Source organism: Pygocentrus nattereri, chromosome 17 (assembly GCF_015220715.1).
Source record: "Pygocentrus nattereri isolate fPygNat1 chromosome 17, fPygNat1.pri, whole genome shotgun sequence".
NCBI lineage: Eukaryota > Metazoa > Chordata > Actinopteri > Characiformes > Serrasalmidae > Pygocentrus > Pygocentrus nattereri.
In genome coordinates, this window is record NC_051227.1 from 13,153,776 (window position 1) to 13,166,223 (window position 12,448).

The window sequence follows — 12,448 nt, forward strand, 5'->3', positions numbered from 1 at the left end:
CTATAAAATATTGTTGTCCAGTATGTATTTCCTTTTTTTATTTTTATTAATATTTTTCTATATTTCTGTCTGAACATTTCTATATATATAAATATATAAACATATATTTTCATTATGTAACCTTATGATGTTCAGTACTCGTGGATGGACAGAGCATAGAACAGGTTCCGCCCGATTGGACGGCTTTTTTAGTGTCGTTTCACTCGTCTTATTTTAAACGGAACGTGACGGACACGAACGCAGCGTCGCTACGAATATTCACCTATTTATCGCTCTCATAGTCGTGTTCCTAAAATATTGCTTTATTGATGAGATGAAATTATTATATTGACATATTGCAAAGTTATTATGCTTTTAGGTCCCACTTTATATTACGTGTCTCTAATAACTGTCATTACACATGAATAACATATGCAACAACAATGTAACTACTGACAATTGAGTTCAGTTCCTGTGTAATTACTATGTAGTTACTGTGTAATAATGGGGTGGTAATTGAAACATTGCTTTGGGTAAGTAATGTCTTAAATTATGTTATTACATACTTTTACTGCTGGGGGGGGGGGGGGGTCTAAAACTGCTGTTCCAGTTTAATTACATAAGTAATAACATGTGTTATTACCTCTGTGATTACATGAGAGAGAATAGGCCGTTGCATCTATTAAGATACACTTGTGTAATTACATAAGGTGTTTGTTTGCAATCCATCTAACAGTGGCTAAATCCTTAGTAGTTACATTGTTGTTGCATATGTTGTTCACATGTAACTACACAGTTATTAGAGACGCTTATTACAAGGCAGGAGCCGCGTTTATAACGTGTGTGTTGTGTGTTTTTGTTTGTTCTGTTTCTCTTTGTCACTCGTCTCAGACCTTTGTGGGGACCTGAACACAGACTGTAGTTCACAATCACGCGTCACAGTAGAGCCGCATCCCTGTAAATATACTCGATGTGTTTATGATTGTTCATGCCGAGAGAGACGCAAACAGAACGCCATCCCGGTTCTCCAGCCATGTTCTCTGCACCAGTGCTAAGCCTACAAGCTCTGTATAAGCTCCGCCCTCTCATGTGCTCTTTCCGTAGCTGCTGTTGCAGCGACTCTGAATATTCTCCTCCGTTTTAGTCGAGACCGAGTCAGCACTCTTAAACATGACGGTTCTTCAAGGGTTCTTTAGTAAAGAAAGCAGTTCTATACTATACAGAACTATGAACACTCAAAGAACCATTTGCATCATTAAAGTGTCTTTGGTTCATCGGATTGATGGAAATTGTGTTGTGGATGGTTCTTCAAGTGTTCAAAGTTCTAAAGAAAACTGTTTCCTTACCAAAGAACCCTTGAAGAACCATCTTTTTTCAGTGTGCAGCAGAGATAAAACCATTGTAAACATACTTAAAAGAGATGAAGGTAAAACGCCTTATTAACGCGTGGGAACAAGATCTTACTAAGTCGTAGCCACGCATTAGGATCTCGTTCCCATGCCTTACTAAGTTGTGGCCATTCATTATTTTTATTTATACAGTCACCAGCGGGGCTCCGTACATTTCAGCTATAATTAAGGTAAACCTTTGTATACTTACAAAATAAAAGTCCTTTAAACATACTCTGATTTCTGCTATAACGCAGCTATGGTAAACGTTCATGTACTTACAAAGTAAAAGTCTTTTGAACATACTCTATCAGCTATAATGCAGCTATGGTAAACCTTCATATACTTACAAAATAAAAGTCCTTTGAACATATTATGCTTTCAGCTATAACACTGCCATGGTAAACCTTCATACACATGCAAAATAAAAGTCCTTTCAAATATATTCTGATTTTAGCTACAGTGCAGCAGCTGGAACTTTTTCATATATATACAGAATAAAAGTCATTTGAAACATTCTGATTTTAGCTACAATTAAGCTATTGTAAACATTCATACACATACAAAATAAAAGTCCTTTAAAACATTCTGATTTTCAGCTATTAGAAACTTTCATATGTGTACAGAATAAAAGTCCTTTGAACATATTCTGCTTTCAGCTATAACGCTGCTATGGTAAACCTTCATACACTTACAAAATAAAAGTCCTTTAAAATGTTTTCTGATTTTAGCTACATCGCAGCTGCTGGAACTTTTCATAAGCATACAGAATAAAAGTCTTTTGAAATATTCTGATTTTAGCTACAATGCAGCTATTTTAAACTTTTGTACACATCCAAAATTAAAGTCCTTTGAAATAAAAAACACTTGGATTTTAGCTATGATACATAGCCTACAGTTTCTCATTAGGTTGTGTGGGATTTTTGTCAGTGTTATCTGAAGCTAGCAACAGTTGCTATGAAAGAGCATGTTTGTGGGCGGAGCATGGTCCATTAGCCTACAGCCCAGACCGAATTCCACGTAAATCATCAATGCCTTTTTAACAAGGAGGACCAATTTTGTTCTGTGAGCAATAATAGCACTGAACTAGCGCCTCTCGCTGAAGCAGGAAAGATGGATGGGGGGGTCTTTCTAATGTTTGGTGTACAGTGCTTGCAGTTACTGTATGTTTGTAGTGTTTTTTCTGGCCAAAACAAATGAGCTCTACACCCAGTTTCTCACTGTTCTCATCGATCATGTCTATAAATAAAAAAACTCTCACGTTCTTTGCTGTCCGAGTGGAATTCTGATCGGAATTCGGGGTCTGATGTGTATTCTCACATCCTGAACGTAAAGACTTTTTCTGTGTGCGGTTTCTGTTGTTGTGTTGTAATGAATTTGGTTATGAATTGTGTGTGTGTGTGTGTGTGTGTGTGTGTGTGGGTGGGGGTGGGGGTGGGTTGGGGTATGGGGCGTGGGTGGACACACTAAGGCTGTGTTTTGTGGATTTTCAAACAATGTCAAACTATGAGTTCTAGGTGCTTCGTTGGTCTGACCAGTGCCTGTTATGGTCCAAGTGTTTGATTCAGGAATATTACAATAAAAAAACATGTTTGTTTACTATGGATGGATATCCAGCTGTTGCTTCTGTTGTCCATTGTTCCTTTATTAAAAGTTCAGTGCACCATATGTTGTAGTGCACAATCCTGTTATTTGATCAGCAAATTGGAAAAAAAATGAAGCATGAAATATACAGTGTGCCATAACTTTTGCACAGGCCACAATTTATTTTTATTTACATTTTATTTATTTTATTTTATTTTTGTCCATAGTGTTAAATCGAGTGAATAAACAGTGATTGTGCATTAAAATGTGCAGACATGTGTCTCCATAGAGGACGTGTTCACTTATGTACACTTTACAGATTTGACCAGGGGCGCCCAAACTTACGCATACGACTGTATAACTGACTTACGAAGAATTACAGTGAAGTATAATGTTTGGAGATTATTGACTATAAACAATTGCAGTAGTGACCAAATTCACTTCCTGCTTGGTTTGTTATAGAATACTTCAGAGCTAGTTGAGCAGTAGAAAATGCCTTTACTGGTGAATTTAATATATTTGTGTTTGATTCTTTAGTTATTTTTTATGTTTTTGGCTTATCAGTTTCCTTCATATCTTATTTCATTTGAGGATGAGATCTGTGAAGTAACTTTGTGAAGTTAGTTCACACTGTGAAGGTGCTTGTTTATAGCTTTTAAGGCTTCTTTAGTAGTTTAGTGGTAGAAAGTAACTTTACTTGTGATGGTGTTTGTTTATAGCTTTTAAGGCTTCTTTAATAGTTTAGTGGTAGAAAGTAACTTGTAAGTGAAGGTGTTTGTTTTTTTAACTCTCTTTGGTGCTGTATAGAACCATATACAGCACATTCTCCATCAATCTGAAGAACCATTTCACCGTGCAAAAAAACATTCAAGCATGCTCAGCGTTCTCAGTAAAAAAGAACAATTGTCTTTACTAAAGAACCTTTAAAGAACCATCTTTTTAGAGATTGTAACATTAAATTTCAGTAAAACTAAATGTTTTTACGCATATATCATGAGAATGTCTTGAAGAGGGCCAGCCTGTGCACAACCACCCTCAACTGCTTCTACAAAAGCATCATAGAGTGTATAGAATAGAATAGTATAGAATAGAATAGAATAGAATGCCTTTATTGTCACTATACACAGTACAATGAGATTAAAAGCAACTCCATCTCAGTGCAAACACACAATGTAAACAAATGACAGAATAGAATGGGGAGGGGTTGTGCACAGTTCTATGCGTTTTGTATATATGTGTATATATGTATATGAAATAAATATAGAAACAAAAAACTATGTATTTACAAGATATAAATATGGAGATATTTACAGTTGTGTTGTGTGTCACTAAATATTGCACATTGCTAAATATTGCACATATTCCAGTATAATTGCACATGTACAGTATGATTGCACATTTCCGTATGCAGAGTATTGCACAGTAGCTGGTAATGGAGTCTGGGAATAGACTGGTATGTAGGTGGGTAATGGAAGTCTGGGGATAGACTATCAGTGCATCTGTGAGTTGAGAAGTGTTATTGCTTTTGGGAAAAAACTGTACTTAAGTCTGTTTGTCCTTGATCTGATGCATCTGTACCGCCTTCCTGAGGGCAACAGGTCAAACAGTACAGATCCGGGGTGCGAGCTGTCCATTGTGATGCGTCTCGCTCTGCTGACGCAGCGGGAGGTGTAGATGTCCATCAGGGATGGGAGAGTGTGTTTACATTCACTTAATAATCTGATAACTGCAGAAAATCTGATTGTGTCAGTAACCGGTTCTTTGTGATTTCATGCTCTTGGGTAATCAGATAATGAGGAAACTCTGGGTCTACATGAGTCAGAAAGCAATCAGATTTCTGCTTTGCAACCAGCCAATTAACAGAATGAAATGTAACGTAAACATAACAGTGCTCTGTTTTCACAGAAAGAAATCCGAGTAAGAGTTTACATGCACTGAAAAAACCCATAACCGAGCTCAAATCCAGCCTCTTTATCAGATTCCTAGGCCTTAATCCAATCTAAGAAATCAGAGTGTGCTGTTGCTTTTGTGTTATTTGCTATCGACCAGAGGAGGATGGGTTCCCCTTTTGAGTCTTGGTTTCTCTCAAGATTTCTTCCTCCTCCTCTTAGGGAGTTTTTCCTTGCCACTGTCGCCATTGGCGACGCTCATGGGGCCTCAGACCCAGATTTTTCTGCAAAGCTGCTTTGCAACGCCGCCTGTTGTAAAAAGTGCTGTATAAATAAACCTTGACTTGACTTGGTTGCAGTGGTATCCCAGGTAGCGGTTGGGTATTGCTAAATAATTGCTATGGTATAGTGTTTTCTAAGGTGTTGCTATCCAGTTGCTATGGTGTTCAAGGTGGTTGTTAAGGTGTTTTGTGGTATGCTGGGTGTTTGCTATGGTGTTGCTGGGTGGTTGTTTGTTATCGTTTGCTGTCCTTCGTCGATCAGAGGAGGATGGCCTCCCCTTCTGAGTGTTGGTTCCTCTCAGGGTTTCTTCCTCTTGCTCCTAGGGATTTTTTCTCCGCCACTGTCACTATTGGCGACACTTATGGGGCCTTGAACCCAGATTTTTTCTGTAAAGCTGCATTGCGACAACATCTGATGTTGTCTTGGCTTCACTTGTTTACACGACCATTTAATAGTCAGATAACTGCAGAGATCAGATAATAATTAGATTATTAAAGTGCATGCAAACGCACTCATAGAGAACATCCTGACCTGCAGCATCAGTGCCTGGTATGGAAACTGCTCTGTCTCAGGCAGGAAAGCACTGCGGTGGGTAGTGAAGACTGCCCAGTCCATCACTGGGTCAAGCTTCCCTGTCATTGAGGGCATCTACAGCATGCAGCATTAGGAAGGATCCCTCCCATCCATCACAAGAGCTCCTATCTGGAAGAAGACTACGGCGCATCAGGGCCAAGTCCTCCAGATTCGCCAGACCGATGAACAAATCTACCTGACAGACCTTTTAAACCTTCTCACTCAACTGCTTCCTCAGCCTTACTGCTCACTTTATCTCTTAACTTCTACACTCAACCACTTTACTGTGAAACTTTAACTTCACTCACTTTAAATGCGCAGTTACTTTAAATCTAAACACTGTTTCAAGTTTTAATAAACTTTATGGCTTCATTATTGAAAACAATCAGTCATCAGTGCACTGATAAACAATACGTGCACAACTATTATTGCTGCTGTGGACCAACAGCTGGACTATTTCACTATTTTCTATGGACTAGTTTCCTGTGTTTAATGATATAGTTGCTGCTACTGTACATTGAAACGATTTTTTAAAAAATATTTGCATAGCTTCTCTGTATTTATTGTGTTTATTATATTTATTGTCTGCTGCTGTTGTGTGTTAAATGTGGCTTTGTGTCCTGGAGAAACTACATTTCATTCCTCTCTCAGCACATGAGAAACAAGGACAATTAAGCTGACTTTGACTTTTTTTGGCTGAAATATGCTTTTTTCTTCCTTTTTGTTTTTTCCAAAATGTACATATCTAACGCAAGCACTTTGAAATACTGTATATGTCCGCACATGCACGCAAAATAATCGCAATCAAAATTGTACTCTTACAGTGCGGTGGCATTAATATCGGTACACGAGCTTTAATATCGGTATCGAATCGAAAGGAGATCAGCGGTATCGCCCATCCCGAACGCCCTGCTGAAGTTTCGGCCAAAGTTTCTCAGACCGCCCTTTAAGATCGACGGCTATCCGGACCAATCATGTCACCGGATTGCCTGTAAGGTCCCGCCCTCACGTTGCTCTGGGCCAATCAAAGAACGCAGTGGCCCTCTCCGCCATTTTGTGAGTCTATAAGAGCCTCCAGCTTGCTACGTCCCGACTGCGCGGACTCTAGTTGTGTGTAGTGCCATGGACGGGTAAGTTCTTGAAACAAAAACATGTTTACTGGCAAGTATGTGTGTGAAAAACACAGGGCGTTAGTTTATAAGGCCTTTATCTTCTTTTATAGTCCGCTTAAATTGAAGTGTGAGCTGATAAAACGGCTCAAATCTGAAGTTAGAGCTGAGGCGGTCTCGCGCGGGGCTGGCGGTTAGCTCGGTTAGTTAGCAACATGTCCGCGGGCACAAAGTTGAGGATCACCGACCTGTTGCGGATAACGTGCTCCCTACTAAAGCTCGCTGTCGGGGTGAATTAGGTGCGGTTCAGATCATCAGCCGTCCACCTAAAAACGGAAAGGTTTTGGACGAGTTTACTTTAACAGGTAGCTTTTTATCTCCGGCGAAAAACGTGTCTCAGTTTCCGCCTTGTTGCTGGCTAACGTGAACTTGGCCAGCTCACCCCTCCGCTTTATCCTGTCAGCTACGCATATTTAAGTGCTGTTGACGGATTTTGACGTGTTGTTTTTAAATGCAGCGGTTGCGGGCAAGAATTTTTACCTCAGTGGTGTTGAACTCCTATAGGTTAGATAACCTCCTCAGCCCGGAGACTCTGGACACTGTAAAAAGATGTTCTGCTATGAAAAGTCTTCTCTGCCGCGAGCTAAATAACGCAATGCATGACTTATGTTCTCGTTTATGTAGCATTCAGTGTCCTCTACACTGGACATCTATAGCGGCGGGTAATCCCGGTCCAAAAAAGTAAAATTCCTCCCCAGGATTTTGTTCCAACTGCCTGAACACCTTTGCTGCTGGTTTGAGCAAATTAGAGAAGTCAACGCAGTTGGAACAAAATCCTGGGGAGGAATTTTACTCTTTGGACCTGGATTACCACGCAAAGCAAGTGCTGAGCTGTTCCTGTGTTTACTGTATATAAACAGTGGCGTGAGAATCTTTCTCAACTACTAGAACTGACTGGACTTCTTTATGAACGGCTCCTGAAGCGTTATGTAGCGTTCATAATGCTTTCTATATCATAAGGCACCAAAGCTTTTTAGCGCGAAGCACACAGTCCAAAGTAAAATGGGCATCTTCAGAACAGCTTTACAGGAGAAGGCAAACACTCTTACCCTTCAATGTAAATTAAGGTAAAATATTTTATTCTAGGTGATTTTAGATCACTTCTATTTATCCGTTCATCGTTTTTTCACAACATAAAGGACAGCTGGAGATGGTTTTCTTTGGACAGTGACTTTATACACAGGTTTATATTACTATACCTATAATGTAAAAAGGATCTAATCATTGGTGAATATAGGTAGACATTACATGAGTTGTATTACATAAATTCATAGGTAATATTAGACGATCACATAAATTTTATGTGCTCGCACAGTGTCTTAGACAGAGATAACACTTGCATTTCAGAAACAGCGGAAGGGTTCAGTTATTTGGTTGTCATGAACATGAATCCGTTGATTTTTCAGCATCTGCAGGCTTTACGTGCCTAATTCAAATGTCTAGTATACCGGACAGTGAATTGAAGGCACCGAGCAATAATATCATCTATATTTACTCATAAATTCACAAAGGATTCTCCTTTTATTAACAAAATAAACGAAAATCTTCTGACTGTGTGTTTGTAATGCAGGAGTCTATCACACTAATCAAACCCTTAGTTTTGGAGACCGAGCGTCCAGATTACTGGACTTCTGTTCTCGATCTGGGTTTCAACAAAAACATTGTAATTATTTTACCTGTCACAAGAGGAACTTCCTGGAATCAGGATCATTCGGAAACGGTGTGTGATTTGGTCTTTGAGGTGGTGAGTGTCCGTCTCTCCAGCTGCCATGTCTTTTTTTTTTTTTTTTTTTTTTTTTTTTAATGACTAAATAAAGAAAACAATCTCTTAAATGATTAACCATCACACGGGCCCAGTCCCATGTCTTATTTTAATCCCTACCCCTGTTTTTGAGTGTCCCTCTAACCCAGGGGTGTCACTCATTTTCACAGAGGGCCACATCAGCATAGTGGTTGCCCTCAAAGGGCCAGATGTGACTAAGACAGTATAAATGTACCCAAATGTAATGTAGAATAAATGTAAGTGCTCCTTAATGTTAAATAACTCAATTTATTTACTTATTCAACTTATAAATATTTGCATAGATGTAAAAATGTTTGCTTGTTGCTCTGTTAACATAAATCCTGTTAATTTGTCAGATTAAGAAACTCGTATTACTCCATCAATCAACGATCAAACTGTCCAAGTGAATAAAGAAAAATATCAAACACAAGTTACGACATTAACGACCTCAAAACTTTCACAGTTGAAAGGGGAAGAATAACAATACAACCAACAGCTGTGAGCTGCTGAGAACATCTGTAACAGATGTGGCATTTTACAAAAAACAAGTGGCTGCGCACGTCTTTCTTGAGGTCATGCATACACTTAATGACAGATGGATTGATTACAGTAAACATTTGTCTGTGTAAACACTGAATACACTGCTACACATATGAAGTCGTAAATGTAATAAACAGGGTTTATTTATTTACCTGCTCTCAGACCTTCAGCATGCACCGCTTCTAAAACGCACCCTCTGAAAAAGACTTGGACGCGCGAGCGGTTTCTTCAGCTGCACTAAAGCTAGCTTTCACAGCTGTGAACATCTGCTGCGATCGCAGTTTGCCTTTTAATTCTTGTACAATTTGTTGCTTTTCTTGAAGGCTAACTTTGGCATACTGAGCTCCGTGTTTGGTATCAAGGTGCCGGTGTAAATTGTACTCCTTGACGACTGCCACCGCCTCACAACACAAGACATACCGGTTTTTCTCCTTGAGGAGAACATGTGTTCGCCTTCCCATCTCTCGAAACGTCTTCCATCGGCATCAATTTTTCTTTTCCCGGACGTTTTGGGATCAACATCTGTAGCTGTTTCTTAATTCCACTTGTTGAAAAAAATCACATCGAAGAGTACACACTGTAATCTAGTGGCTCAATGCCGTCGCTTCGCGGGTAACATCATCGCCATGAATCGTGGGAAATGGCGTTTAAGGTCAATGCACGCTTTAGAGTTAGTGGCGGAATAATTAATAATTAAAGTCTAAAAGCGTGCATTGACCATAAACTCCATTTCCCACAATTCATGCCGATTATGTTACCCGTGAAGCGACGGCATTAAGCCAGTAGATTGCAGTCAGTCAGATCTTTTAAGCTCTTGCGGGCCTTGAGTTTGACACTCAGTTTGGAACTGAGTCACAAGGGGTAGTGGTTGTAGTCATGCCCTATGAAATGAGAGCCTCAAATATAAAGAGCATCACTTCATTAACAGCTATAGCGCTGCTCTGTAGGCGACCCTGCCCGTCTGCAGTGACAGCAGAGGAGGGGAAAGTTCAGCTCCTCACTGCTGGGCTTTAGTTACATTTAGGGATCATACGCCTTCGAAGAGGGGGGCAGTTATTTATCACCCACCCCTAATTCTTCAGTGATATGAAGCTGAAGTTGGATATTCTCCAGATTCTTATTCAAAATTTCCCGTTCCGCCTTAAATGGACCAGCGGTTACGTTCTGACTCTTCAGGCATCAGAACAGCTGGACTATTTAAGGTGGAATGGGAAAGTTAGCTAAAACAATAGTATTGTAATTTTTAACTGATAAAATTCTCACACTTGTGGGTTTTTTTGGTCTCTTGTTGAGCCATTTTTCCCCCTCATATCTCTCTGTTTGGAGTCTCTGAAAAACCTCCATTTGGAGGTCCATGTAGCCCCAGCACTTCACCCTACCTCTCTATCTCAAGAAGGATCAGGACACCCCCCACCCCTAGACGTGGGCATCCCAAAAGTGGGCTAAGGGCTGAGTGGTGGGGGCGAGGGGTGGAATGGTTTGGGTCAAAGACGTGAGTTCTGTAAACTTGGAGTGTGGTGACTTACCTGTTTCTACAAAGCTTGAATACCTGGGGGAAACTTGTCCAGGGCACTGGACACTTGGAACGAAGATGTGTAGAGGTTTGTTTGATGTAAGGTGAAGTTCGAAAGCGTACAGCGGCCCAACTCCGAACTGTTCAGATTATACAGATGCCATGCATACTTTCTGCTCTTTCCTGAATGTTTTGTTGCTCTTTTGCAGACGTTTAGAGACGGATTTGTATCCTGTGGGATCCAGGTACGTCAACGAAATAGAGTAAGTTTTTACTCGTGCACGTCTTCAGTCTTGGGCCACTCGTTTATTTTTGCGTTTTAGGAGTGTAAAGATTAAAGATTGCAGAAGTGGTTCAGGAAAGGCTGTGCAGACTGACCACACTCCTTTGAATGAGAAGGACGCTTAATGTGCAAGAGTCCACAGATTTTCCAAAATTTACCCCTAACTCTATAACTGTAAACAGAGAGATTGAGAGGGTTTGGCGTGAAATGGTTCAGTTGTCTTTACAGTGGTGGTGATGGGAACCAGGGGTCACCATGACTACAACACATATATAGACGTTGTATTTACCATCCAGAACCACCAGAGAACCTACACGAGTCTTCTGAGTTTATATGGAATGTTGAAAATCTGGAATAGTAAGTTTTCTTTGGGGACAGTTTTGGCTCATGACCTCTGCCACGAGTAGATCATAAATGTATTTTAATCCATTTATTGTAGCCAAAACTTCATCCCAGAACTGAAATAAAGACCATCAGACATCAAGCAACTTATTTGCAACCATATTGAGTCTAAAAACTTTAGGATGACTTTTAGATTTTTTCACGTCAAACCACTCCGAACGACTGACATCTTAAGCATTTAATTATAGAAATTATGAAAAATGACTTGCATTTACTTCCATTACAAAGTTTTGACGAGTTTGGACTTCATAAAAATCGCTGCTGTGGACGCAAAACCTTGTATCACCATTTTTGGCTTTTCAGTTTTTGACGTTATATGGTACTGCCTGTTGCTCTTTACATTATGTGCAAGTTTCATGATAAAGGGACCAAAAGAAAAGGCCCAGAATGGCCTGGACAGATGTCTGGTTCCATTGACTTACATTGAAAGTCAAGTATATTTTTTCTTTCTCCTGTAAAGTTAATATTTTGGAAATACACGGTTTTGGTCCAAGAGCAGCAAAAACATTTATTTGAATAGCTCTTTTCACAACTAGTTATCTCAAAGCAGCTTTAGAGAAAAAGCAGTTTATGGAAGGAACAAAAGAATAAACAAAATAAAATTAAAGAAATTAAAAGATAAAGGAGTCCCTGTATAGACGTAACAGCATTTAGATTTAGATCCTAATCTTTTTTTGGTTCTTTGGTGCTTTGCACCATGAAAGGGTCTTTCCGGTTGATTGAGAATGTGCTGTAAATGGTTCTTCATAGAACCTTTTTGAAAAGGGTTCATCCATAGTTGGTCAGGCCTGTTACAGTAGAACCCTTTTTTGGTGTTATAAAGAGCACTTTTCAAATAGGTTCTCCATCCAGCCTCATCAGTCTGAAGAACCCTTTCACAATGCATAGAATGCTTTAACCATGGTTCTATATAGAACCTTTTTTAAACTAAAGAACCTTTGAAGAGCTGTCGTTTTAAATGAAGAATGGTCGTTTCTTCCTTTGAACACAGATCTTTGCAGCCTGATTCTTCTTTTGTATTTTTCCATGATTTTTACATTTTATTATTGCTTCTTTCTTTTTC

The 12,448-nt window shown here is 39.5% G+C and overlaps 1 protein-coding gene across 3 annotated transcripts in view; it reads left to right on the forward strand.

Moving 5' to 3' along the window:
* Positions 1-6,787: 6,787 nt before the first annotated feature.
* ptbp1a (polypyrimidine tract binding protein 1a) overlaps positions 6,788-12,448 on the forward strand; it is a 37,552-nt gene continuing 31,891 nt past the window's right edge. For 2 of the 3 annotated variants that reach the window (XM_017706306.2, XM_037546642.1), the window contains exons 1-2: positions 6,788-6,825; positions 10,910-10,963. In XM_017706306.2, the coding sequence (XP_017561795.1) occupies positions 6,818-6,825; positions 10,910-10,963 (62 nt within the window). In that variant the 5' untranslated portion in view covers positions 6,788-6,817. The remainder of the gene's footprint in view (positions 6,826-10,909; positions 10,964-12,448) is intronic. The other variant, XM_017706307.2, reaches the window with a different exon arrangement.